This window comes from Danio aesculapii, chromosome 17 (assembly GCF_903798145.1).
Source record: "Danio aesculapii chromosome 17, fDanAes4.1, whole genome shotgun sequence".
Lineage (NCBI taxonomy): Eukaryota > Metazoa > Chordata > Actinopteri > Cypriniformes > Danionidae > Danio > Danio aesculapii.
Window position 1 is genome coordinate 15,341,173 of NC_079451.1, and position 27,657 is coordinate 15,368,829.

Here is a 27,657-nt window from a genome sequence, read left to right on the forward strand (position 1 = left end):
GACACAACTTGCAAACTTAGTTGGTTAACAATGGTTTTCAGAAACGCACCCCTGCTCCAGAGCAGGCTAACTACCTGGCTAACATTAATCCTAGTGATCTATATGTTAGTTTCATTGTCAATAGCTAAAAGAAATAATGTGTTTTACAGCCACTCTATGATTTTGGATATTTACATATATTTTTCAACTATTAGAATTAAAAATAAGTGTGTTAAATTTTATTAGCAATCGTTTTATATATGTTCATATATATCAAGTTCAGATTTAACTATGGGGAGGTATAGATAAGAGAGATAAAAAATAGATGAATTAGAGAAAAAAATACATATACAGTGCTCAGCATAAATGAGTTTTTTTATCTATTTATCTATTTCTCAGTGTTGTATTGAAATAAAACAACACTGTTTCATCTAACAGTTATATTAATTAAAATAAGACTTAGTTCACCTAACATCTATAATACATTTAAATTCAAACAAATTAAAAATAAAAATTACAAAATTTTATACTTTTTATGTTATATATAGCCACAGCAATATCACCCCACAGCCCAAGACCAGTTGCTCTTTGAAGATAAGCATGATTGAGCCTGGTCAGTACCTGGGTGGGAGACCACATGGGAAAACTAGGTTGCTGTTGGAAGTGGTGTTAGAGAGGCCAGAAGTGCGCTCAATCTGTGGTCTGTGTGAGTCCTAATGCCCCAGTAAAAAGTGAAGGGGACACTGTCAGTGGGCGCCGTCTTTTGGATGAGACGGTAAAACGATTCCTGACTCTCTGTGCACTGTAAAAAATAACGGGTGAAATATACGGTAAAATACCGGCAGCTGTGGTTGCCAGAAGTTCACCGTAAAATATAAGGTTGCAACGTGCAATGCTTTACAGAATACTTTTTGATGATCTGTAAATTTTACAGTTGAAAACTGCTGTATGTTTACAGTAAATTTCTGTTAAATAAAACAAATGTATGGTAAACATGTTTACAGTAAATTACTTTAAAAATAGCAGTCGTAAGTGTAAATTCCTTTACAGTAAACTACTGTGTATAATAAATATACTGTAAAACTAACTACATTCTATTTCCGTAATAAACATAAAACAACTGTATTAAATATAATAGTATTTTATTGTAAAGTTCAGTTTTACAGAAAATTACCGGCAGCTGTGGTTGCCAGAACTTTACCGTAAAAAACACGGTAAAACACAAAAGACATTACAGTTGTTTGCCACAGATTTTACAACAATCAATCAGGTTTTTGAAATTGCAAAATGAACTAGTAAATACAGTCTATAGCAACTGAAGGCACAAACTATAATTATTAGATTTTAATGAAACTACATACAGGGACTGTGTTAAAACAGTTTGAGCTGATCCAATAACTTGACCAGTGTACTCACAAAGGCGTGTTGATGTTGGAAATAAAATGTGTCCATATATAAAAGTAAGGATAATCAATGAAGACATATACTGTACATCCATCAGGGCTGCTTGCTCTGGTTGAACAATAGTATTGAGCCCACACTTGACGGAAGACACAGGACTGTGTATGTTCCAAACTTGAAATGTAGTACTGCTTGAAGTCTTGCATGTAGTCACTATTTCAATATGGACTGGCATGATCTCTCTGCAGAAAACAGACACAAAGACAAGTTAGTTCAAGAGAAATATGCTTGAACTGAAATAAACTTAGTCTTCTTTTCTTTAATTGATTACCAATGAACTGCACACAAGCAACACCATAGAATTTTGTAGGCCACTTTAATAATAAATACAATAATTAATAATCAATATTAGGGCAAAAGATTGAAATAGACATCTCAGCACTGAGCTATCATAAGTATTTGCTTCACTCTGTCAGCTTGGAGCCTAAATTCAACAATTCACACAATTTGTACTAAATCATCAGATAGGAGTCATCAGATACAATCCTAGTCATTCTTACAAAAAAATACACTAAAGTTTTCTAGGTTGAGTAATTGCTATAACTATAATAAAATAATTGTTTTTAAAAATATATATTTGTAGAAAAACTAGTTTAAATATAAAGTTGATAAAATATTTACATTGTGTGCCATTTTTGCTTTAAACTGCAATTAAAGATCTGTGGTGACAGTACATTTTTCAAAAGAGTATACAAACATCATTGTCTGCTATAAAGAGTCTTTTACTTTATCTTTTATTCCAAACCATTATTTTTAGTGTGTGGTCATAATTTAAGGGACAGTTGAACAAACAATGAAAATTTTGTCATTAATTACTCACCTTCATGTTGTTCTAAAACCTTAAGACTTCTGTCCATCTTCAGAACACAAATTATTATTATTTTTATTTAATCTAAGAGCTCTTTCTGATCCTCCCACAGATAGCAATGCTCCTTGTGTGAAGCAATGATAATACTTTTGGGAAACATTTTCAACAACACTTCTGATGTATAACATGGTACACTGGGAGCATTACCCAGTGTATATCATAACACCAGTTACATCATCATAACATTTTTATTTAACTACTGATTACATGTACTTATTAAGGGAGGATAAGAAAGTTCTTGGACTAAATATAAAATATATTTTTGTGTGTTTAAAAGATGAACAAAGGTCTTTCGTTTTTAGAACTACATGAACATAATAACAGAATTTTCTTTTTTAGATGAACCATTCCTTTAATGCATTATGCTAATATATTATTATAATCACAGTGTTGCAGGTATTGTTAATGCTGTTCTGTTGTCAACTATTGTTGTTTATTGATATAAAATTTGATGGTAAACACTATAATCTAAAGTTGTAAAATGATGTTAATAGACAAAAAAATCGATTAACTCGAGGAAATCATGTGGCAAAGTAAAAGTATTTATTAATATACTTTTTAGGGCGACATGGTAGCGCAGTGTGTAGCACGATCGCCTCACTGCAAGAAAGTCGCTGGTTTGAGTCCCGGCTGGGTCAGTTGGCATTTCTGTGTGGAGTTTGCATGTTCTCCCTACGTTCGCGTGGGTTTCCTCCGGGTGCTCCGGTTTCCCCCACAGTCCAAACACATGCGGTATAGGTGAATTGGGTAAGCTAAATTGTCCGTAGTGTATGAGTGTGTATGGGTGTTTCCCAGTGATAGGTTGCAGCTGGAAGGGCATCCGCTGCGTAAAACATATGCTGGATAAGTTGGCGGTTCATTCCGCTGTGGCGACCCACAATAAAGGGATTAATATAGGGACTAAGTTAAAAAGAAAATGAATGAATAAATATACTTTTTACGCTTTGATTAATTCACATTTTAAAACATGAATTAAATTAATAGTTTTACAATTGTCTATTTATTTGTCCATTTAAATGGTAATTTATATAAATTTTTATGCTTCAATTATTAAATTGATAATTTGCTTCTTCATTTTATTTCTGACCAGCACTCCTGCTCCTCTATATAAATACACCTACTGTAGCTAAAACATAAATGCACCATTTATTTAATTTGTGTATTTATACTGTGTATCTTTTTTTAATTACAAAAATGAAATGATGAAATAACAATTTTTATCACCCACGACTGCTTGAGTCTACCTCGCATTTGTTACACCATACTATAACACTGCTTACCATCAATTATCCTTAAGACTGGCGTCTGACTGGGTCCAGACTTGACTGAAGAGAGGTCTCTTACACACAGGATACAATGTTCAGAAAACCGGAACTTTTAGAAGGTCCTCTCTGTGAACAGGGGAAAAGAAACAAAAAAGGAGCAATTCTAACATTAATAGTTATTAAATAAATATAACTAATTTTAGCATTTACACAATAGCTACAGTAAATATTGCTGCAGTTTCGAAATATTGAGCAGTTTGTGTTATTTCCAACTCAAAAGAATAATAATAATAATGTAAACAATGTACATAAATATAATACAATTTAGCTGAGATTTTCTTTACTCTTTTTTTTTTTTTAAACACAAACAAACTTTACTAAGATGACAATGTGATGAATGTGTGGTAATATTGTTCTGTAAATGTGCAAGACAACTTTAGCAATATAATTTTTTATTATTTTTTAAAAGCTAGCATAAAATTAAGTTAAATATAAACTAAAATAAAATTACACTTCAGTTGAGATCAAGCATAAAAATCTGTTTTAAGATTGTAAATTAGGACAATCCACTGCTATACAAGGAAAGATTGGAAACACGTTTGGTTAATAAAATACTCTTTTAATGAAAGGTAATTTTAGTTCTACAATTTTGTGATACCAACAGAGTAAGGTTAGTTGAGCAACTGACCAAACAGTAGCATGTATGATCTGACAAATTGATGCATGGCAGTTAATTTAAAAGCTTATAATTTATATGTACTCACTGAAGCTTAGAGCCTGGCCACACCCCGTTTCTGCAAAGTTGGAAGCACCGAATTGCCCATCTGTGTAAGGTAAAGCAAGAGTTAAATAGGTTATTAGTACTTTTAAATTGATGTTTAATAATCAACAAAACTTACCCAAATTTATACTTGAAAGGTCTCTTATCCAAATAGAGACTTGTCAGGAAAAGAGAATCCTTGTTTTCAAACTCTGGCAGACATAAGAAAATATATTGTCCTAAATAAGACAAAAATGTTTCAAGCATATCTTTCACTCTTTTAAAAGCAGTATGCACACTACATGTACTAAATAAATGGCTACATTTAGGGAAAAACAACAGCTGTGCTTCACAAGCCGCTCAACAAGTTCAACACAACACATACCGTTATTGCAGCAACCAAAGTTGCAATCCTGATCTCTTTCCATTGTTTCCTGATGAACTTTAGTGTTGCTGTTCAATAAAGTGGATACAACAAAAATGTCTCATTAAAAGTGAATTTTTTTAAAAAATAAACATTATTAAAAAAAAAGTATTAATTAACACTTTTTGTCCAGAAATGTGTTTCCTTGAAGTCATCATCTAGTGAAGGTTGAATGCAGTGCCTGAAATGTGTTAGAAGATAAAAGCTTTAATTTTACACAATATGCAATATTTAGCTTATAGAATGTGTTTACACATGCTGTTTTGTGTAAAAATAATTACATAAATATTCTCAAGTGTTTAGTTTACTTACTTTTACGTAGATTCTTAGATTTTAGCAATCCCACCAGTCATTAACTTAATCTGAAGTGTCACAATAATCACTGAAAAAAAGGTGTCTGGAAAGCATTTTCCAAAAGGTTTATTAAACTACGCATGTAATCAGCCAAACACTCTGAACTCCTTGCTAGTACCAGAATATTTTGAAACAAAAAAAATAAATAATAATTATAAATGCCAAAATCATAAGCATATAACACTATGTGCAGGGAGTATAATGAATTTGTTTTGTAACATCTTTAGAAAAATAAATTTAGTATATAAATTTGCTCTTTCCCTCAATGAAAACTAGAAAAAAAATGGAACAAATGCAGCCTTTAACAAAAATGTCTGTTACATTGTACTTTTAACAAAATCTGGAATAAGCCAGTTTACCAATTAAACAAAAACAATGCTCAATAAAACATTATCATTAACCCAAATACTAAAAGCGTACTTTCTTTGTTGGTGGTTAACAGATAAGGTAAACTGAAAACTCAGTTAGTGGTGTATACGTGTTGTGTTAACACTTCAAATGATGTGAACTGAAAGTCCATATTTAACATGCCTCTCTCCACTCATGATCTGAGAGATCTGCAATGAGTGTGAGGACTCTTGGATTCACTGTTAGCTGTTTCTTGTTTTTCTTAGTTTCCACTTTTGTGCCCTTCTTGTGCCACAGTCATGTGACGTTAATTCGGTTGTTACAGATTGTGAAGATGACTGATAAGCCGACGAGTCTCTGTACAAGTCACTAATTGTGCTTTCTGTGAAATGTTTGTGTTTCCGTGACATGTGGGAGGTAAAGGAAGATTTAACTTTAAAAGCATCTGTGCATCCTCTTACTGGACAACTCACAACACGTCCTTCTACAATGTGGTCTTTCAAGTGTGCTATTAGAGATTTAGCATCTTCACACTGTCGATCACATAACGCCATTGCACATTTAATAGGCATAACATCTGTCCCGACAGCAACGTTAACAGGCGCATTTACGTTATGTTTTCTGTAAAAATGAGCCTTAAGCGATGCATATGTACAGAAAGTCTGTTTGCATTCGGCTGCAAAGCACTTAAATAAACGCGGTTCATTTCGGTGAAGTTTGCAATGTATTACATAAGCCCTCAATGATTTGACTGACTTGCCACAGAAATTGCAACTCAACATCGCTAATACTGATTCTGTAAAAATGTACTTTTAGTGTAGAACCGTGTTGTCAAACAGACTTACCTCGAAAAGAGAAGTGGAGTTAGTAGGTGCCAAAGATTTGCACTAAGCATCACAAGTTGAAGAGCGGGCGCGCTAAATTGGCGGCTGAAATATAAAATGTCGACAGTTCACGTTGGCTCATTGGGCGGTGCTATTCCGCCATTTTAAACAGTGTGCGCGCCCATTTTTCGCCAACTGAAATATAAAATAACGTTGACAGTTCACCTTCGTTTACTGAGTGGTGCTATTACTACATTTAAATATGCACTTTGAATAGTATAAATGTTCGTAATTTATACTCAAGTTAACAAGTAATTGTTAAATAAATACACTTTGCGTCAGACAAAAAGTCTTCCCCCAACTTCACAATTTGCAAGTTACCCTATGAAAAAATTTAAAATAGGCATTGGACTCACCACGTGCATTGCATGCAGATCGTGATTTTTTTTGTCTCTGCATGTGTGTTCATGTTTTTTTACAGAATTTTTAAAACATGCTGTTTAATAATAAATAATCAATAATAAAACACATTTCATAATTAAAAACACTTTCATAATTGTCTTCATAATTCATCTTTTATTTTTGCTCATTCTAGCATCTTTTATTTCAACCTTTTATTTCAGCCTTTAACCTATATAGTTGTGATTAAATACAAAGTAATATGAAAAATCTAATATTTTTACAACATGATTACATAGTGGGCGACACGGTGACGCAGTGGGTAGTGCTCACAGCAAGAAGGTCACTGGTTCGAGCCCCGACTGGGCCAGTTGGCGTTTCTGTGTGTAGTTTGCATGTTCTCCCCGTGTTCACGTGGGTTTCCTCCGGGTGCTCCAGTTTCCCCCACAGTCCAAAGACAAGCAGTAGTGTATGTGTGTGAATGAGTGTGTATGGATGGACCCAGTAATGGGTTGCAGTTGGAAGGGCATCCGCTGTGTAAAACATATGTTGGATAAGTTGGCGGTTCATTCCGCTGTGGTGACCCCTGATGAATAAGGGACTAAGCCGAAAAGAAAATGAACGAATGAATGATTACATAAAGGTCGATATATTTGTATTTTTACAATTATATCTTGAATTTGTTTTTCATTGCCTTTAGCAATTAAATCTCAGATTTGATCCATAGGGCCTATTTAATGAACAATACACAAAAGTACAGTAAATTACAGAATATTATAACATTTTACATTAAAGACCTAAATAAAACAGCATATGCTGGTGATGTAGCCTATGTTTTGATGCCCGTATTCTGGTTTCAATGTAATATCTTGGCCCTGACCACCATTGAGACCAGCAAGACCAGCATTGAAACCAGCATACCTTACCAGCATATGCTGTTTTTTGTTTTTGTTTTTCAACAAAGTGGATGGTTTGACCAAAAAAAAAAAAATGTCATTAATCATTTTCGGAACAGAAATTAAAATACTTTGGATTTTAACATTGTAATTTGTGGCGTAAGAACCCTTGCTGTCTATGGGAGGAACTACGATTAAATCTAAAATATATTAATTTGTGTTCTGAAAATGAACAAAGGTCTTACGGGTTTGGATTTTTTTCTTTTTGAGTGAACTATCCCTTTTATTTGACTAACATATACCATTCTTTTAACCTCTTGTTACTGTAGAATTTAAAGTAAGTTTCTGTAGAATTTTTGAAGGTTTTATGTTGTAAATTTCATAGTACACATCAACAAAATGTGTTTTTACACAGAATTATACTGTTGATTTTAGGGTAATTACTTGCTTGAGAAGTTACAGTATTTTTTTATTTATTTCACCAAAAAAATATATTTTTACTGTAAAAAGTTGTATTTATTACATATTAAAAGAGTAAAAATTAAAGTTATGTACTCTTTCTTAAATTACGGTGATTTAATGTATGTAATACAGTCATATACTATTTTGGTTTAAATAGTCTTTTACTGTTGCTGCTTTACAGTTTTTTACTGTAGTTTTCACTGACATTTTTTACAGTGTGGTAATTAAAATCCCATGACACTTCTCGTAAAGAGTAGGGGTGTAACACTGGTATCTTGCCAAAGTCCCTCAATCGGCCCTTATGATCATGGCCTCCCAATAATCCCAATCCACCGAATTGGCTCTATCACTGTTTCTCCATTCCACCTATAGCTGGTGTGTGGTGAGTGCACTGGCGCTGTTGTCCTGTGGCTGCCGTCGCATCATCCAAGTGGATACTGAGTGGATTGTGAAGCGCTTTAGGTTTATGGACATAGACACATTACATTACATATATATATATATATATATATATATATATATATATATATATATATATATATATATATATATATATATATATATATATATATTTATTTATTTATTTATTTATTTATTTATTTATTTATTTATATATATATAGCAAATTATAAATGAAAGCAATATCATATAGATAAAGATTAAATAAACCTGATAAAATAAACTAAACCGATAAAATAGATGTACAATATTGGGTACATGTTATAATAAGTGGAATAATCTTCATGATAAATTAGTTTCCTCTTAGTAGCAAGAATGTCTACTGGTCACATTTAAGACACTTCATTCGTGTCTGTTAATTCTTTGAATGAAAGTAATGGGACTTCCCTGATTGGTAGGCGAGAGGGGCGTGTTTGAACTTGTTACCTGACTGGCTCACATCAGGTTTTAGCCATGTTTGCATCATTGATTCTGTAATCGATCCCATGGTCTGTTAAGAGATGCCACGGATGTGATCTTATCCTGGCTATCTACACTGGGCTTGACATAGCAGCTGGTACTTAGATCAGCAAACGTGCAATGAGCTAAGCCAGGACGACCCGATTAAACTAGGTCAAGCTGCGCTTTTTCTCTCATCCTGGCTTTCTTGATTCTACTTTTGTGCAATACCCCTCCAAAAAAGGTTTCCAAAATGGTAAAACTAAACTGTTTTAATTTTAGGTACCATTAGGAGCCATTTTCAATAAAAAGTGGAGTGTTCCTTTAAGGAAAGTGTATACCAAACAAACCTAAAAATACAATGTTCAATCCACATTTTTGAAAATAATAATAATTATTATCATTTATTATTATTATTTTTATTATTATATTACAGACACCATCGGACAATAATTTTGTATCTATAGTTTTGACGAAAATAGCTATTCTTAGTCATTCCACAAATATTATTGCCAGGTGCAGAAGCTTTCATGCATTCAGACATCATGAGAGTTTCAGAGCAGCGCTGTCAGACTGACTTCCAACTGTCATAATGGTTAGCCCACGTCCAATCAGGCGTCTGCACTGGGGAGTTCTCCCCTGGATCTCAAGTAAATGGCCCTCCATATCATGGCAGCTCTACCTTCATCTCGCGCTTCAGCTCTGTGTGATTGCGAAGCCCAAGCTTTTACCTCGCCTTTGGATGTTTAGCCGTCTCTGTCGTTTTTCACATCCTGCGGTTTCCTGGGCACCTTCTTCGTTGCTTGATAAAAGACTTTTTGATGTGCTCTTACAGTATGATTCTTTGGCCTTAATGTCTGCAGAGTTGACAGCAAAATAGATACAAAATAAAACATTTACATCCCTTAGATCTTTGTAGATATCCTTGGAGTTAACAGTAACCAGGCTAAGCTCATTTAAGCACTTCCTCCAACAAATGAGCTGAATGCTTGCCTCATTTGATAAAGTGAAACAAATTTGTACCCCTTATGGCACTCTTCTGTTTCATTCTTTTCCATGTGATTTGGATGAAGTGGAGATGTGCTAAATGTTCTCAGGGGTTGAGATGCTCAGCAATATTTTATGTATGTGTTTTATGGTTGCACCATTAGCAGGGTGCGAAAGGAATAGATAAAAATGAAGCTCGACAAGCAGTTATGAGAGAATTGGTAATGCAGGGAACTTACCTCAGAAATACGGGCCTGCTAAAGGGCAAGCTTCTGCTGCATTCAGCCTAATCAGGTTTTAGCTGTCAAAAAATGACAAACAACCTCTTACCCCAAGCACACTTCTCATAACTTTTTGCAAAATAGTATGCAGTATGAGTCCTGAATGGATATCGAAATAGAATTTTATTTAGCATATACCGGTATATTTTAGTCAATCGGATATGGGGTGGTCATAAATTTCTACCAACACACTATTAATGAAATGTTGCAAATGCATGTGGTTAAACATTCTGCCTCCTCTCTTTATTAAGTAGACTTTTTTGTTTGTTTTTTGTAAGTAGAAAGCGCAGACATGCTAGACTAATGTGCCAATAAGTATTTTTGTACTTTGTGTTCTCACGCTTTGTCTTTATTATACAAGAAAATATGAAAATGTAGGGAGAAAGAGGTGAGGACAAGAGGACATAGAAGTTTTGGCTCTATATACCAACACAATGGATTTGAAATTAAATGAACAAGACGTGTTTTAACTGCAGACTGTCAGCTTTGATGGCTTGCTTGACTGATAGTGACAGCTCTTTGGATCTCATCTTGAGAGTTGACCAACAGATTCCAAATGCAAATAGCACACTTGAAATGAACTCTGGACCTTTTATCTGCTCATTGTAATTGGGATAATGAGCGAATAACACACACCTGGCCATGGAACAGCTTAGAAGCCAATTGTGCAATTACTTTTGGACCCTTAACAAGTGGGAGGCACATATGCAAACTGTTGTAAAGCTGCAGTCACACTGGGCTTTGTGTGTGCGAAATTCTGTCGTGCGGCGCTGCGACAAGGGGCGGGATTAAAAAAGATGATTAGACATTAAAAAAAGCTAGCAATCGCTCCATGTTTTAAATTTCTGTCCAGAGAGGTCATGTTTTGATCCTCGATTGGTCTCACGCAGTAAAATGATGCAATTTTGTAGGTCAGAGTTCACCAAGCTTGAACTTTGCACCGCAGCGACATGCGAAACTTGACACATGACCTTAATTCCTACTGCGTTCACCTGATTTGGATGTAAATACCCTCAGATTAAAGCTAACAGTCTGCAGTTAAAGCGGACCTTGTTAGTTTAATTTCAAATCCATTGTGTTGGGGTATAAAGCCAAAAATGTTAGAACAGTGTCGATGTCCCAAAATTTATTGACCTAACTACATATATGTATTCTCTCCAAAATCTCTGCTTTAGTGTCAAATTATTAACTAAAAAAATAGAGACCTCAAAATTATATTTTTGCAACGCGATCAATATTTAGTTAGCCTGTTCCACAAACCACAAACTCTAGCTTGAAGAGTAAGTTTCGCACAAAAATTATCAATGGAAATGGAAATCTGAAGTCAAACTCAAAATAGAAGTGGAAAAATAAACTACAGGCTGATCCAACTTTGATGTAATTTCCTTAAAACAAATCTAAATGAGGCTCACTAGAGTGTGTGGTCTCCACGTGCTTGTATGACCTCCCTACTAATGCTTGGGCATGCTCCTGATAAGGTGGCGGAGGGTCTCCTGAGGGATCTTCTCTCAGACTGGACTAAAGCAACTCCTGGACATCTGTGGTGCAACGTGGCATTGGTGGATGGAGAGACACAAAATAACCCCAGATGCGCTCAATTGGATTCATTTCTGGGGAACGGGTTGGCCAGTTCATAGCATCAATGCCTTTGACTTGCAAGGAACTGTTGACAAACTTGGGCTACATGAGGGCCAGAATTATCTTGTATTAGGAGGAACCCAGGGCCAACCGGACTGGCATATGGTCTCACAAGGGGTCTGAGAAACTCATCTAGGTACCTAATGGCAGTCAGGCTACCTCTGATGAGCACATGGAGGGCTATACAGCCCTCCAAAGAAATGTCACCCCACACACCATTACTGACCCACAGCCAAACTGGTCATGCTGGACAATGTTGCAGGCAGCAGAACATTCTCCATGGCGTTCTCTGTCAAAATGTCAATCTTGTTGTTCTCTGGCAAATGCCAAATGTCCTGCATGCTGTTGGGCTGTAAGCACAACCTCCACTTGTTGATATCAGGCTCTCATACCACCCTCATTGAGTCCGTTTGAGCAGACACATGCACATTTGTGGCCTGCTGGATGTCATTTTGCAGGGCTCTGGCAGTGCTCCTCCTGATCCTCCTTGCACAAAGGTGGAGGTAGTGGTCCTACTGTTGGTTTGCTTTCCTTCCTACAGCCTACTCAACGTCTCCTGATGTACTGGCCTGTCTCCTGGTAGTGCCACCATGCTCTGGACACTACACTTACAGACACAGCAAACCTTCTTGCCACAGCTTGCATTGATGTGTCATGCTGGATGAGCTGTACTACCTGAGCCAGTTGTGTGGGTTGAAGACTAGTACCACTAGTGTGAAAGCACCACCAGCATTCAAAAGTGACCAAAACATCAGCCAGAAAGCATAGGAACTGAGAAGTGGTCGGAGGTCACCACCTGCAGAACCACTTCTTTTATTGTGGTTGTCTTGCTAATTGTCTATAATTTCCACATGATGTCTAATCCATTTGCAGCATGTGAAATTGAGTTTACTTGTATAGTGAAACAATAATTATTGTTTCAAAGCTGCTTTAACTAAAATGTGAACATTACATTACAACTTGATTAAGTTAAAGGTTTGATTTTACAGAAGCATGATTGACTTCGAGTTACAGTACATTGGGTTGTTTAAATTATCCCTTTATTTTTTTGAGCAGTGTATAAAAGTAAATATGAAGTTTATGAAGTTTAAAATAAATAATTAGTTAACATTTTTTCACTTAAAGTGACTTTGTTGCATTAAAGATACACTGACAAAAATATGCTTGCTGCTTTTTGAAACTACTTTATTAAAATAAGCTGAAACAAAGTTTTTGAGGGTTTTTTTTTTGGGACAGTTTATTTTTTTTATGTTCAGTCAAATTAAATTTGTAAAAGCCATTAAGTTAACTTAATCAATTTGAGTTGAACCGACATAAAGGGATTGTGTGAAACCCATCATTTTTTACAGTGTATGTCACTTTACTAAGAATAGAATTTGATCCAGAGCAGGTTAGCTATGTAACACAAATTACCAAGGCGATGAAGCCCAATCTTAACCAACCATCCTTCTTAAGCCCGAAAATGCGGTTTCCTCAAACTAAATGCAAACCTGGGTAATAACCCAAACAGGATTTAGCAGCACGTTTTTTTTTTTTTTTGTTGTTGGGTAATTTTCCTTTTTTGTTGTTGTTTGTTTGTTTCTTGTGTAATAACAGAGGGAAAATTGTTTGACATGCTATGTTTAATCTGCTTTCTAGCAAAAGGCAGCCCTGCCATAAAAATCTAGAATTACTAAACGCTGATTGCATGTCAGTCAAAGTGTCAATGAAAACATTCCTTCCCTGGATGTGACAATTTATTTTGTTTTGTTGAAGACCGATTTGATTACATGGTTCGGGTAATCACAGCATCACGCTTCATAAACATATTGATGATTTGCTTTGACTCTAAAACTTTAACTACTGAGTAATTTTTGAGTCAGCTGCCCTCTAAAAAACTTCCTGTTTTCAGATGTGTATGCTTCTTTTGCAAGCATGCTAATGTGATTTGCAGGGAACTTGAGGCTAGCCAAGAATGTGCTTGAAAACATACAAACAATTGCTCCTATTTTTTTGAAAGCAAGAACTCTGTGTACTGAGGTTTATGGGAATATTTTGAAAGAAGATATAGACTGAAGGTATTGGTAAAACAACGATGATTTATTAGGTGAATTCTGCTAGCTGGGAGAAATATTATCCTTTAATGCCTGGAAATGAAAATCACCCGTCTCCCTTCTCGCAGACACCTCAAACAGCTCCAGCAGCCCTACCCTACCATTAGAGAATCAGTCTGGCAGAGCACTGATTAAAATTGATTTAAGTTTTGAGTATATTTGGAATTGATGATACAAATGTCTACAGGACTTATGGGCTGTCATTTGAGCCAGAGCCCAGTCATACGTTCTCTCTGTGGCAAGAGGTATGGAGTTCTTATACGTCAGTAAGCCCCTGAAGGTATAGTGAGTTCACTATCTTACAGTATACCCCAGTATCCTTGCAGTTCTTTAATATGGCATAAAATAATAATACAATTATATGTGCAAATGGCAATTACAAGGGTCCAACCACAACCCATTGGGCAATTGGTATTGGAAAATGTGACAAGTATCATTAAAGTAATCAAGGTCGTCATAAAAATTGTAATAAGACAAACCATTGAGAAGATTCAAATTCAGTTTGCCATGGATTCATAAATGTTTTAAACAATTTCTTTTAATCAACTTAAGGGAATTATTTGTTATTTTTTGATAATACTTTTTTTGCCATAAATGTAAATGTTATTTATAGCATTACTTATGGTCAGTTTGCTGTGCACTTGAGTACTGGAGAACGCCCACCTGCTTTGCTCAACTTTTATTGTTGCATTGGAACAATGTGAGAGACACCTATCACATTTAATATTTTATTGTAAATATTATAATTTCTTTCGTGGAAAACTAAGCATAGTAGATGCATTAGAACATTTAATATTTACCAAATAATCTAACAAAATAATAATATTAACAAATAATCTAAAAATAAATGGTGCATCTTAAGAAATGCAACAAAAGGGTGGATACATATTACAGTTTAATGTGAAGTGGGATGCTGACAAGGAAGTGTGGATCCAAACGCAAGTTGATTATGAGCTGGAGCTTGTAGTCCCTATACCAGCAGATTTGTAGCCTGTTAGGGATCTGCACAGGCTGGATCACTGGTGACCGTGACACACAGCATTATTTTAGAGTGTTGTTTAGCGTCAATCTGATTTCACCAAGTAGGACATGTTCCTGGATTAACATTTATGTTGATCCTGGAACAATATTCTAATCAGCCAATCAGAATTAAGGGATACGTTTACCGTTTATGTTAAGTTTAAGCTTACGAGGTTTATGTACTTCTACATGATTGTTTTCCAACTACCATCCCCTTAGATTTTGGGACTAATTTACAGTTATGGTTTGGTTTAGGGGTAGGAAATAGGTATGGATTACATTTTCCAACAAAAATGATGTTCCACGATCAACATAAATGTTAATCCTGGTTCGCATTGTACTTGGCAAAATCATGACGTGCTTTGTTTAGACTATTATTTTCATACACACACACATATAATAAGATACTGTACATTTTAGTGAGTTTATTTCAACCAATCAAATCTCCATTCATGATTTAAATCTTAGTATAATTGTAGTAAATCACTTTCATGTCCACCATGATCACAGCAGAGTTTATGCTCTCTCTCACTGACACTGACCCCTGGCTCCAAGCTGATGATATGGAAAGTGATCGTGAAGTACTTTGTCAAAATATATTCTGACATGATTGAATTGTTTTGCTACTATTTATTACTTTAAAGTGTCAAAACAATTATAAACTATATTTAGTTGCTTTAATGCAGTGGCTCCTTCTACTTCTTTGAAATCGTAACCAATTATGTGGTTGTCCCACACCCCAACACACACACATGCCAATCATTATAAGTTATGTGCACCATTTCCCCCAACAACACACACACACACCAGAGCAAGCCGACAGAGACAGAGGTAGACAACGTATGGTCCCATTTTATATTGTCTGGCCTTAACTACTATGTACTTGAATCAGAAAATAAATACAATCTAATCACTGTGTTTATAATGTATTGCAGAGCACTTCCTGTGCTCTTGATGTGGTATATGGTTAAGGACAGGTTTCTTAGTATAGATAAGTTTAAGGGTGGGTTAGCTGTAAGGTATGGTAAACTGTAATTAAAAATGTAATTACAGAAATAAATTACAGATGTAATTATATTTTTTCCACCTTGTCCATCAGAGGATCCATCTATGAGCAGATAGCCAAGGATGGATCAGCTGATAGACACGGTTGTCTTCAGTATCCGTGTCACTGCTCAGTGAACAGCGCTGATTATTATTTCATTTATATTTATACTAAACTATATTGTTGCTTTTTGTGCCTGTACTTTAGATTTTTTTTTTCAATACTAATTCTTTGATCCAGTTCATATATCCGAGTGCTTGTATCAAAAGACAAAACTGTATTCTTGTGATGTAAAATAAAGAATAGTACATGGAAAGGAGCACCAAATGCATCATGATGCACTGTGATATTGATTTTAACTGAATCAATGACTGAACTGAAGTAACTACCTTTAACTGAACTGAACCATGAGTTCAGTTTAGGTTTACACCCTTAGCTGTGTTCACAGCAGACACAGAATCCGCAAATAAACTGGGATATTCGTGCGTAAATAGATCCATGAACATTTTGAGTTTACTCGCTTCATTTGTGCGTGAAATCTGCTTCATTAGCGCATCAAATTCACTTAACAATAAACACAGAATGAAGACAGATATACTGACGCGTAAAATATATCTGACATAAAATATTTTTTGTGAAACTAGTGGCATAATGCTGTGTTCACACCAGACACAGAACATCGCGCGTAAATAGACCTAGTAGAAATAGTAATAGAAATAGTTTTGCTTGCTTCATTCGCACGTCAAGTGCACTTCACAACAGACGCAGATTCGCATCATGGGCAGGGCTTCTGTCTGCCTGGTGACTCTAGCTTCGTTGCTAAATGGCTAACATGGATTTTATTGAAAGAATAACTGTGTTTATGTGCTTTTACGAAGACTGAAAAACAGCATAGATTCATTGTAGCCGTGTCGAGTCCACTAGATCCATTTACAGGTGCACCCAGCTCTGTGAGTTCATAAACTCCTCCAGAAACTGTACCTGGATGATGGAGGCTTTCAGCGGTGCTTCCGAATGAGCTGAGCCCAGTTTGATGAACTGTTGTTGGTGTTGGCAGAAGGATTTTCCCCCGGTACACCAACAACAGGCGCTACATCATAATCATAACGCGGCGCGAATGTCTGCTTAAGTTCAGATTTTCACGTGATACGATATGATTGCGTCATTTACGTCACCTCATTCACGCTGCAGGATGTCCATTCGCGTCTTTGCATTGACTTAACATGTAAATCCCTTGCACCTGATCCTTCATCCACGTCTGGTGTAAACGCTGCATCAGGATTAAGAAAATATCTAAAATTGTACTTTTCTATTGTACTAACAAAATAAAATGAAATGTTAATAATGAAAATTGTAATAATCAGATTTTATTAAATGCAGTGAATCAGTAGTAAATAAAACAGGAAGAACTGACCAGTGTTTTCTTCTTGTCTCTCCAGGTACCTGTTTGTGATTTACCATGGCCAAAGTGCTCTGCAGCCTCCTTCTCCTAGGAAGCGCAGTAATGATGACCACCGCCTGCCCTAAATATTGTGTCTGTCAGAACTTGTCGGAGTCCTTGGGTACACTCTGCCCGTCAAAAGGTCTGCTGTTTGTGCCCCCTGATATTGACAGAAGAACTGTAGAATTACGCCTTGGAGGAAATTACATCATCAAAATTACTCAGCAAGACTTCACCAACATGACAGGCCTTGTGGACCTCACACTTTCACGAAACACCATCAGCTTCATTCAGCCATTCTCCTTTGTGGATCTTGAAACTTTGCGCTCGTTGCACCTGGATAGCAACCGTTTGACAGAGCTGGGTCCAGATGTCTTGCGAGGCTTAGTAAACTTGCAACACCTCATCCTGAACAACAACCAGCTTACACATATCTCCAAAGAAACCTTCGATGACCTGCTGCTCACCTTGGAGGACCTAGACCTCTCCTACAACAACCTGCGGGGAATTCCCTGGGACGCCATACGCAAGATGCTCAACCTACACCAGCTGAGTCTAGACCACAATCTCATCAACCACATTGCTGAGGGCACTTTCACTGATCTTGAAAAGCTTGCAAGGCTGGATCTTACATCAAACCGTCTCCAGAAGCTTCCGCCGGATCCTATTTTTGCTCGGTCACAGAGCAACATCGTTCTCAGTACACCATTTGCCCCTATCCTGTCTCTCAGCTTTGGCGGGAATCCTCTCCACTGTAATTGTGAGATTTTATGGTTGCGGCGCCTAGAGAGGGAGGATGATATGGAAACCTGTGCCTCCCCTCCAAGCCTCAAAGGTCGTTACTTTTGGTATGTTCGAGAGGAAGAGTTTGTCTGTGAACCACCATTAATTACTCAACACACCCATAAGCTGTTGGTCCTGGAAGGACAGACGGCTAGTTTACGCTGCAAAGCTGTTGGTGACCCTATGCCTTTTATACACTGGATTGCACCAGATGATAGGCTAATCAGCAATTCATCCAGAGCTACTGTGTATGAAAATGGTACTTTAGACATTGCAATCACCACATCGAAGGATTATGGGACATTTACTTGCATTGCTGCAAATGCAGCAGGAGAATCAACAGCCTCAATAGAACTCTCCATCATCCAGCTCCCTCATCTCAGCAATGGAACTAACCGCACATCTCAGCCCAAGTCCAGACTATCTGACATCACCAGCTCCACTAAAATCAGTAAAGGCGAGACCAAAGCCCAGCCAGAGCAAGTCGTTTCAGTGTCAGAGGTCACTGGAGTCTCTGCTCTGATTAAGTGGACGGTTAGCAAAGTAGCGCCAAAAGTAAAAATGTACCAGCTGCAATACAACTGTTCAGAGGATGATGTCCTGATTTACAGGTAAATATTCTGTTTCCTTTCCTTTAAACAACTGGAGACTGATTAGGCACATACTGTAAGCACAAGTCTTTTTAGTTTCTCATTGAATAAATGTGGAAATTAGATTAGATTGTATCTCAATTTAAAAATGGCCATAAAATAAACTGGTTAACAGTAAGTTTCCATAATATATACAGTAAATAACTGTTAATGGACTTTTCCATAATTCCCTGCTTGACACCTCACTTTTTATGCTTTTTTTGTTTAAATTGCTATGCTTTTTTACTTATTGGTTATGTACATTAGAGTCTTATGTTACATCTAATTTCGATAAACAATTTTTATTGCATTACTTTAATTGTATGTTTGTTACCATGATGTTGTTTAATAGTTAACATAGATCAGTGGATCTCAAAACTTTTTACACCAAGTACCACCTCAGAAAATATTTGTCCTTTCAAGTACCACCATAATTACCTGCATTAAAATACAGAAGAATAGTACACCTAACTATTCAGATATAGCTCGGCAGTTAAAGAATGAGGCTGTTTTTTTGTTTTTTCATACAAGAATATTTATTATTGGCATCCACTATAACATTGTAAATACAGTTTGAACAGTAACACTACACTGTGCTTACAAGTAATAAAAAAGAAGTGTGTTTAACTTTTTTTTTTTCAATTCAGTAATTCTTTTGCATCTACTATTACATGGAAGCTTGCATATCACAAGTAGTAAGCATGCCACATTTTGAAAATCACTGACTTGGAGGATAGGAATTACAGTGACATTTAAGTAGAGTCATTTAAGCAGTTACATATTAGACTTTGCTTCTCTATTGTTTCAACCGACCAGTAATTTGTATAAGCCCATCCTAATCACTGACTCACTTAACCTTTCTGGAATCAGTTACCCACAAGTTTTGTCTAAACTCACCTGCACTTAATTCATATTTCTTCTTGTCTGAGGAGTACTTCCAGGCAAAATAGGACCATTATTTGGCTGAGTCAAGGAAATGATAGCATCTATTACATGAAAATTGCAGTGGTTGGTCCTTTAAAAATGTCTAGTGAATGCCAGTATGCAGTCAATTTAGCCAAAATGCTGCATCAGATATACATTTATTTAAACATGTTTTTCGATGATTTACCAGTATTTTCAGCTTATTTCTATTAGTTTACTTTATATTTATATGATCTAAATAAAATATGCTTTCAAAGTAGTGTGTTCCCTTTACAAACTGCCTAAATATTACCAGTTTTGCATAATCATTATGCTGTCTTGTTTCTTTGTCTTAAGATGAACAGAGCTTTTCATGTTTTGGAAAGCGTACAGTTTATAATCTACACAAAATGAGCCTGCTGTTTATTTACTGCTGCCTCTTTATAACTAAATGAATTCATGCGGTTGGATTGCATGGATCTGTTATCTTCCGCCTGACTTGGAATAGCAGTGTTAACCTGGATGCTAGCAGCAACAAAGAAAAAAAAATCAATCACTAAAGCTCTAGTGGAAAAAAGGTTGGGCTCTCTCGTAAAGCTGTCACCACTGAATGTATTGTCTTCTCCTGTGATGGGAAAGCAATTATGAATGAGTAATGGACTTGCTGGCATAGAGGCTTAGCATAGACAATGTGTCAGACCACCATGCTAGATGTGGTTACAGTGCAGTAAAGGATATCTTGAGCATAAAAAATATATTTCCTTTTGAGCTAAGTCAACTGTATCGGAAGTGAAGACACTTTGAGGATAAATCTGCTGGATTGCGCCATGAAGCACGTGTCAAATCCATCCAGTAGTATGGCAGGATGTCTTGACAGAGCACAGGGATGGTCAAACTTGGTCCTGGAGGTCCCTGCAGAGTGTTGCTCCAATGCTAATCAAACACACCTAAACCAGCCAATCAGAGTCTTCAAGATCACTAGAAAGCTAAGCGGTTGTGTTTGATTAGGGTTGGACCTAACCAAGCCTAATCCAGCTTTTTGGATCTCCAGCAAACACTCTACAGTTTATCTATTTAGTGTTGTTTTTTTAAGCGCAACATATAATGACAACTAGGCAATACAGGCAGTGTGTGCCTTCATGCCCTCATAATATCACAGAAGGGGACACACACACACAAGCTCTGTGTTGAGTGTGTGGGAGTGGAGCATGTTTGTGCAGCTCTTAAGGGAGCTAACAACGAACACTGTGATAAACTCTCCCAGAGAGTACTTTGCTCCCACTAAGCATACCTTGAGCAGCGCACTTGGCAAGGCGCACTTCATGGTTTGGTTCATGCTTATGGTGACTCAGATCTTGGGGTTTGCAAATGGATCTAGTGAAGGTGTTGGACATGAGCACTTCTCTTTTTCTACCCTTGCCTTCTAGAAGAAAAATAAAACACAAGTTAAAGATGCACTTGATAATAATTTCCTTGCACCTAGACTGTTTCCTCTGCTTTGGGTCTTCCATGTTGTCTGTATATAGTTGACCATATCATGGAATAAACCATACTGTTTTCATAATTATAACGCTGTTGCATCCAAATGGGTTATGATTATGAGTTTAAAGAAGTTTGTGCATAGAGTTTTGTGGAAAATCTGGCCCATCATTTAGTGCCAATCTAGTAATCAATGCTAAAGCCCTCGACATGACCCTCTAGACCAGGCAAATTGTCATGAAGTCAAATATGTCATCAAATATGTAGCAAAAGGTCAGGAAATATTACTACTTTAACATAACAGGCTGAATTGAAGACATGAAGGGGGTGGAGTAGGCTTGGGTGCTATTAAATAATTGTGCTGGGCCACAGAATTGTCTCTCCATTGTTGAAAAGAGCCTAAAAAGTGTCTGTCCTTGAGGCAGGAGAGGGACATCTCTGGCTTAAAATGTCACACAAAAGTAGGGAGGCATAGCATGTTTGCTGGATGCTCAAATTAAACTACCAGGCATCATTTAACACGGTCACCACGAAGCATTAGGGGGAACTGCTTAGGCAGATTTTCACAAATTTCTTGAACCCTGCTCTCGGGACTGTGGGACTGCCTTGTGGGAGTAGTCTTGGCCACAGCCCAGCTCTTCATACACCCACATTGCAGAGCAAAAACACATCTTGTGTCGCATTTTGTAAAGACAAAATGGTTTAAGATGATACTCACAGTCAGGGCCTGTGAATGAATCTGAGCCACATCAGTCTCTCAAAAAAGGCCACGGTGAAGAAGTCCTCAAAACAGCCACATCATGCTTCTGAGGGCTGACTTCTCTGAAGGCAAGCATTGTTCACCTCTGTACACAATGCCTGCTTCCCTTCAGTGCCCTCATGGGATTTCACTGTCAGTCCTGCCACTTTCAGAGCTTTGAGGCACACCTAGTTAGCACATGTACTAGTAACCACTCGGAAATGTCGCAGCAAAAAATCCTCACATCCCTCTGTAGAGAGCTCAAAAAGAATTAGATCTTTAGTACCCTCTAGTTATTTGCTTCAGAGCAACATATCAACTACTTTAACAATGTCAGAGGCGATAGGGTTCTTCTGATATTGATAAACCTTGAGTAGGCTCTGATTATGCAGGAAGAGGTGAAGACTATCTTGTGCAAGGGGACCACAGAATATGTTTACACACACAAGAGAGAATTCAGGAATGGATTCTAGATATGTCAATTAGTCATACACTTAGCCCATACAAAGTGAAAATATTCATGTTCAGGATGATCATGTCTGAATTCAAATCCAAGGATAGAGGTTTGAGACGAAAGAGGGAAAGAGTCTTGTCACAATAGATCTCAAAGACACAAACTTTAATGTAGACATCCTTCCTTGGCACAGGAAGTTCCAAAGGTTTGCTTTTTGAGCTCTTCCGTTTAGTTTTCCTTTGTTACCCCAAATGTTCACAAAGTTAGTGGATGCAATTTTGGCTCCATTATAACGTTAAGGGATTCATATCTTCATGTATCTGGATGACTAGCTAATATTAGCACTGTCAGGGCAACTAGAAATTCATCATTGCGATTTGATGCTCTTTCATGTAAGGATGTTGCCATTCAGACATCAAGAAAGTGTGCTTTCTCCAGGTCAGAGAACCACTTTTCTTGGCAGATTTTGGGATTTGATTAGGATGCTAGTATGACTGTCATCTGTACACAAAGAGTCAGTTCTATCAGCAGCGACTATAGTAAAGCTAGGCCACTTCATCACCGTGAAGCAGTTCACAGATCTCAGGGGCCATGCATGTGCACAACAAAGTGGTGGTCTACATCAACTAACCAGGGGAGTCTGAGGTTGTATGTCCTCTCTAGACTAGTACACCTAATCTTTCTCTGGGCCCAACAGAAGCTGCTGTCAGTCATTGAAGTTTATATTATTGGGCATCTGAATCAGAAGGCAGGCATCTTGTTTAGAGAAGCAGGGAATAGATAATTCACCAAGAACTGGTGCAGCTCATTTGGAAAAATTTGGCCAAGCAAAAGTGGATCTGTTTACCTCACAGGAGACATCCCATTGTCTACTGTGGTTTTCCCTTATACAGTACATCCAGACCCATTAGGTTTTGATGCCATGGTCATAGAAAAAAAGCCTTAGACACTATTTAATTAATTAGCCTTCTCTGAGCAGGGTAGCTGGCTAAATGATTGCACTCTAATTAGTATTCTCACAGTCTACATCCACTGCCAGGTATCTGCAAAGGATGTTCTACTTAATGATGCACTAATCAGACGAGAAAAAAAAAAATCACTTATGATTATGTCCTCTGTACTCCCGGTGCATTTTACATAGTTGAGTGGAGAATTACTTCAAAAATTACCTTAAAGGAATATGATGTTATATACATAAGTAATGACTTACTACTATGGAATCCTAAAAAAAATGATTACAGTTAGCCTGTTTAAATGATTGTGTTGACAAAACGTTGAAAGTTTAATAAAATATGATATATGTATATTTAATCCTCATATTTTAGGAAATAGGATTTTATTAGTATTATTATCATTATTATTAGTAGTAGTAGTAGTAGTAATAATGGTAGTAGATTTTCCTTCATCAATAGCAGCATATACTAAATTTCAAAACTAATGTTTATATGATGTACTTTTTAAGCAATTAAGTTTTATTATATGAAAAAAAATAAAGATTGTGTTCTTTCAGTGTGCAGATCATCGAATGCATCCACAAAAAAGCAATAAATAATCTGAATATGAATTTTAATACATTCCTTTAATACCTTCTTTCATACTTGTATTAATCTCATCTCTTGCCATTCACAGGATGATTCCGGCAATTAGCAGATCCTTTTTGGTCAACAACCTGATGCCAGGGATGCAGTATGACCTGTGTGTGTTGGCCATCTGGGAAGACACTGCCACCACACTTACTGCTACCAACATTGTGGGCTGTGTGCAATTCGAGACACGTGATGAGTACCCTCGCTGCCAGTCACTTCACAGTCAGTTTCTAGGAGGAACCATGATCTTAGTGATTGGCGGAGTGATTGTGGCCACTTTGTTGGTTTTTATTGTCATCCTTATGGTCCGCTACAAAGTGAACAGCGGTTTGCAAGTTTCAAAGTTAGTGACGGTGAGCAACACCTACTCCCAGACCAATGGGAGACCACAAGCTCCACAACGTCTTAACAATGGCGCTCCTACACCACAGACACCAAAAACTGTAGTGGTGATGCGAGATGAAGTGGTGGAGTTTAAGTGTGGCTCTTTGCAGAGTAGCATCTCGTCCTCATCATCCTCCTCAGCAGACACACTTGGATGTGATAAAGTGGAGTCCTTCAACCGGCATGTAGATTCGAACACCTTGCCCCATAGGTGGAAGCAGTCGTCAGCCAAGGCACGGCCAAACTTGGATAACCTTCTTGGGGCATTTGCCTCTCTGGACTTGAGAGCTCCCATAAGAGATCCAGGAGGACCATCTTCCTCTGGGACCATGGCAATGGCCATGAGACCCCCAACTGACAAGGAGCCTCTGCTAGGCCGAGGAGATTCTAAGCTTGGAAAGCTTGTAATGCTGCCATCAGAGAACAAGCCCAAGCGCAGCCACTCATTCGACATGGGGGACTTTGGTGCTTCACAGTGCCTTAGCTACCCACGGCGTATCAGTAACATTTGGACTAAGAGGAGTCTCTCAGTTAATGGCATGCTTCTGCAGTGTGACGAGAGTGAGGGGGAAGGCGATAAAGCGACATTTGATAGCTCTGAGTGGGTCATGGAGAGTACAGTCTGACAGGGACATCAGATTAGCTCTGCCAAAAAAGAACAAAAAAAACATTCTTCAAACGTTCGGGTAAAAAGGATACAAACTTGCTGCATCATATGACGTCAAGAAGGACTCAAATGGTATAATAAAAAGACACCTCAGCATTGGCCATGACTGTGTAATGCATGATTTTCCATCTCAATATTGTCCTTCTGTTTATTTGATCACAAAAAATTGTTCAAATGTATGTGTCTAAGTTTTAGGGATGCAAACAGGGCCAGAGCTCATCCTATTTATTGAGACATGAATGAAGGATATCTCCAGTTGCCTTCAAGCATTAAAGCAGATATGAATAAATACCCAAGAACAAGAGATGTTTGGGTATCTCAGAGAAGCAGGGGAATAAAAGAGAGAGTTTATCCGACTGTGCGCTGCAGTTTGCCAAGAGGATTTTCTTCAGCTAATGTGGATGTGCATCACAATGGACCAAACGTTCCCATGAGGTGAGACTACGTAGAAAGAAACAGAAAGAAAGAAATGCAAATGTAATGAAATTTTGTAGGTTCTTCTTTTGTTTTTGTTACTTCTATTGCAATGTTGGACCGAAGTTGCACACTGTTAATTATTTTTATTATATTTATATGTCAGATTCATGTGAGGAAAAAAAAACAACGACGCAGTCTGTCATACATGTTTTTCACAACGAAATTCTACTAATTGTTGGTAATGCTTCATTACATTATGTGCCTATATTTCAGTTTATTTTTCAGTGCATCTATCACATTTGTCATTAATTTCTGCATTTGGAAGTTGCTGTCTGAACAGATCACTGCAAATTGTAGAGAACAGAGACTTATTTTAGAGACTAAAAGTCTGTCTATCTTAGGACCATATTACTTACTAAATTTTACACCCAAACAACTCATCACAAAAAAGAGAAGTAAATCATCTTCCAAGATGGGCTAGATAAGGTTCAATTATAATATAATTGTTTTCTCCAGCTACCTTGAAATTGTTAGCAAGGCATATGAAAATCTTTGATAAGGTCTACTTGGTATTGTCAATTATCGTTTTAAAGAAATCACTGCGCCATGGTATTACAACAATATTTTCCAAGATTATTCCAATGATAAGATAAAACATTATGCTTTTCTGTGATATTTAGTAATGTAATTACCCCTTAAACAGTATAGATTTATTTTTTATTCTATTTGTAAGATTAGTTTGTTACAGTAGCATTAATTATTTAAGTTTCCACTCAACACATCCATATCTTAAAGTCTTAAAGGGATAATTCATCCAAATACTCAACCTCAGCCCTCTTTATTAAATTGAACACAAGATAATATATTTTAAAGAAAACAAAAGAGCCGGCAGCTAGCTCTCTGCAACTCTCACATGGTTGCTCACTGATGCTAAACAGGGCTGTGCCCTGTCATATATATATATATATATATATATATATATATATATATATATATATAAATATATATATATATATATATATATATATATATATATATATATATATATATATATATATATATATATATTCTTATTGAAGTTCACATCCACAAATATAAAATAAACAACTGTAATAAAATAAAAAAGTAACAAAACTGGGTAGGGATTAGATAGGCTACTTAAAAATTTTGATTCCTCTTGTCCGATTCCTGCACATTTTTTCACTAGCTACTCAGCCGGGAACTTCGCCGCTGGAGAACACCTTCAATAATAATCTAAATATTTGTTTAGAGATGGACCACAAGATGTGCTCAAAAGTGTGGCTACATGTGGTGAAATATGATGCCAAGGCTAAGTGTAATTATTGTAATAAACTAATATGTTATAAAGCAGGTTGACCAACATGACAAAGCATCTGCGGTTGGTTCACATACTTTACAAACATCAAATTAAAAGAATGGCGTGTTCATTGTGCATCCTGGGTGCAACCAAAAAGAGTTGTGCATTTTCATTTAACTTTTTGAGCGTGCTGAGCAATTCAGTGTAAGTTTTTATTTAAATATCTTGAGATGAAACTAAACATTCTCTCCACCTCCTCATTCATAAACAGCAGGCCATGCTGCTGAAGCGCAGGAGAGGCGGCTTTACAATCCGTCATTCATAATCTTAGCTTCTGTATTGGAGTCGAAAGAATATATATAAAGTAGATAGTTCCTTTAACAGTCCGGATATGTTTAACCTTTTTCTTTTGCAAAATTTTCTTCAGCAAATTAGATTTTTTTTTATCTGCTTCATTGTTTTAAATCCAAAAGCCATGCAGTGCCCATGAATTAGTGTTTTTCCATAAGATATACCTGTGTGAATGTTTTATTTTGTGTGTATAGTCTTTAATGTGCTTTTTAAGAATTGTATTATATTCAAAGCAGCATTCACGGACAAAAATTTATCTTTAAAAACGTGGCATGAGAGTGTTGTGTGTGTTGGATGATTGTTTTTTTTGCTTGCGTGATCAATGCCTTAACCTTTGCATAATCAAAAGGCAGGTCATTTAATAACTTTCGCTGTACTAAGATATTTGTTAAACTAATTTTAGTAAAAAACAGAATAAAATGCATGGTCTAATTGGAAATAATGGAAATTGGTTATCTATTTCATTATTTAATGCATAAAATAGGCTAGTCTTTTCATAAAGTGA

General features: G+C 36.6%; 1 protein-coding gene and 1 long non-coding RNA gene across 2 annotated transcripts; one reads left to right on the forward strand and one right to left on the reverse strand.

Moving 5' to 3' along the window:
• Window positions 1–1,137: 1,137 nt before the first annotated feature.
• Window positions 1,138–4,548, reverse strand: LOC130245002 (uncharacterized). The gene is made up of 4 exons (XR_008839275.1): window positions 4,473–4,548; window positions 4,338–4,397; window positions 3,589–3,699; window positions 1,138–1,622 (listed from the first exon to the last, which is right to left on the reverse strand). It is a non-coding gene; the product is annotated as an uncharacterized LOC130245002 (long non-coding RNA).
• Window positions 4,549–17,447: 12,899 nt separating this feature from the next.
• Window positions 17,448–26,404, forward strand: LOC130244585 (leucine-rich repeat and fibronectin type-III domain-containing protein 2). The gene is made up of 2 exons (XM_056477079.1): window positions 17,448–18,836; window positions 24,059–26,404. Exons 1-2 carry the CDS (start codon window positions 17,461–17,463, stop codon window positions 25,023–25,025), a joined length of 2,343 nt encoding a protein of 780 aa, XP_056333054.1. The 5' UTR covers window positions 17,448–17,460; the 3' UTR covers window positions 25,026–26,404.
• The last annotated feature ends 1,253 nt before the right edge of the window (window positions 26,405–27,657 follow it).

What these genes read in the sequence shown, in the direction of transcription:
- LOC130244585 (XM_056477079.1), top strand. Translation starts at nt 17,461, where the DNA reads ATGGCCAAAGTGCTCTGCAGCCTCCTTCTCCTAGGAAGCGCAGTAATG. An exon ending in GATGATGTCCTGATTTACAG is followed by an intron (nt 18,837 to 24,058) that starts GTAAATATTCTG and finishes TGCCATTCACAG; the next exon opens with GATGATTCCGGCAATTAGCA.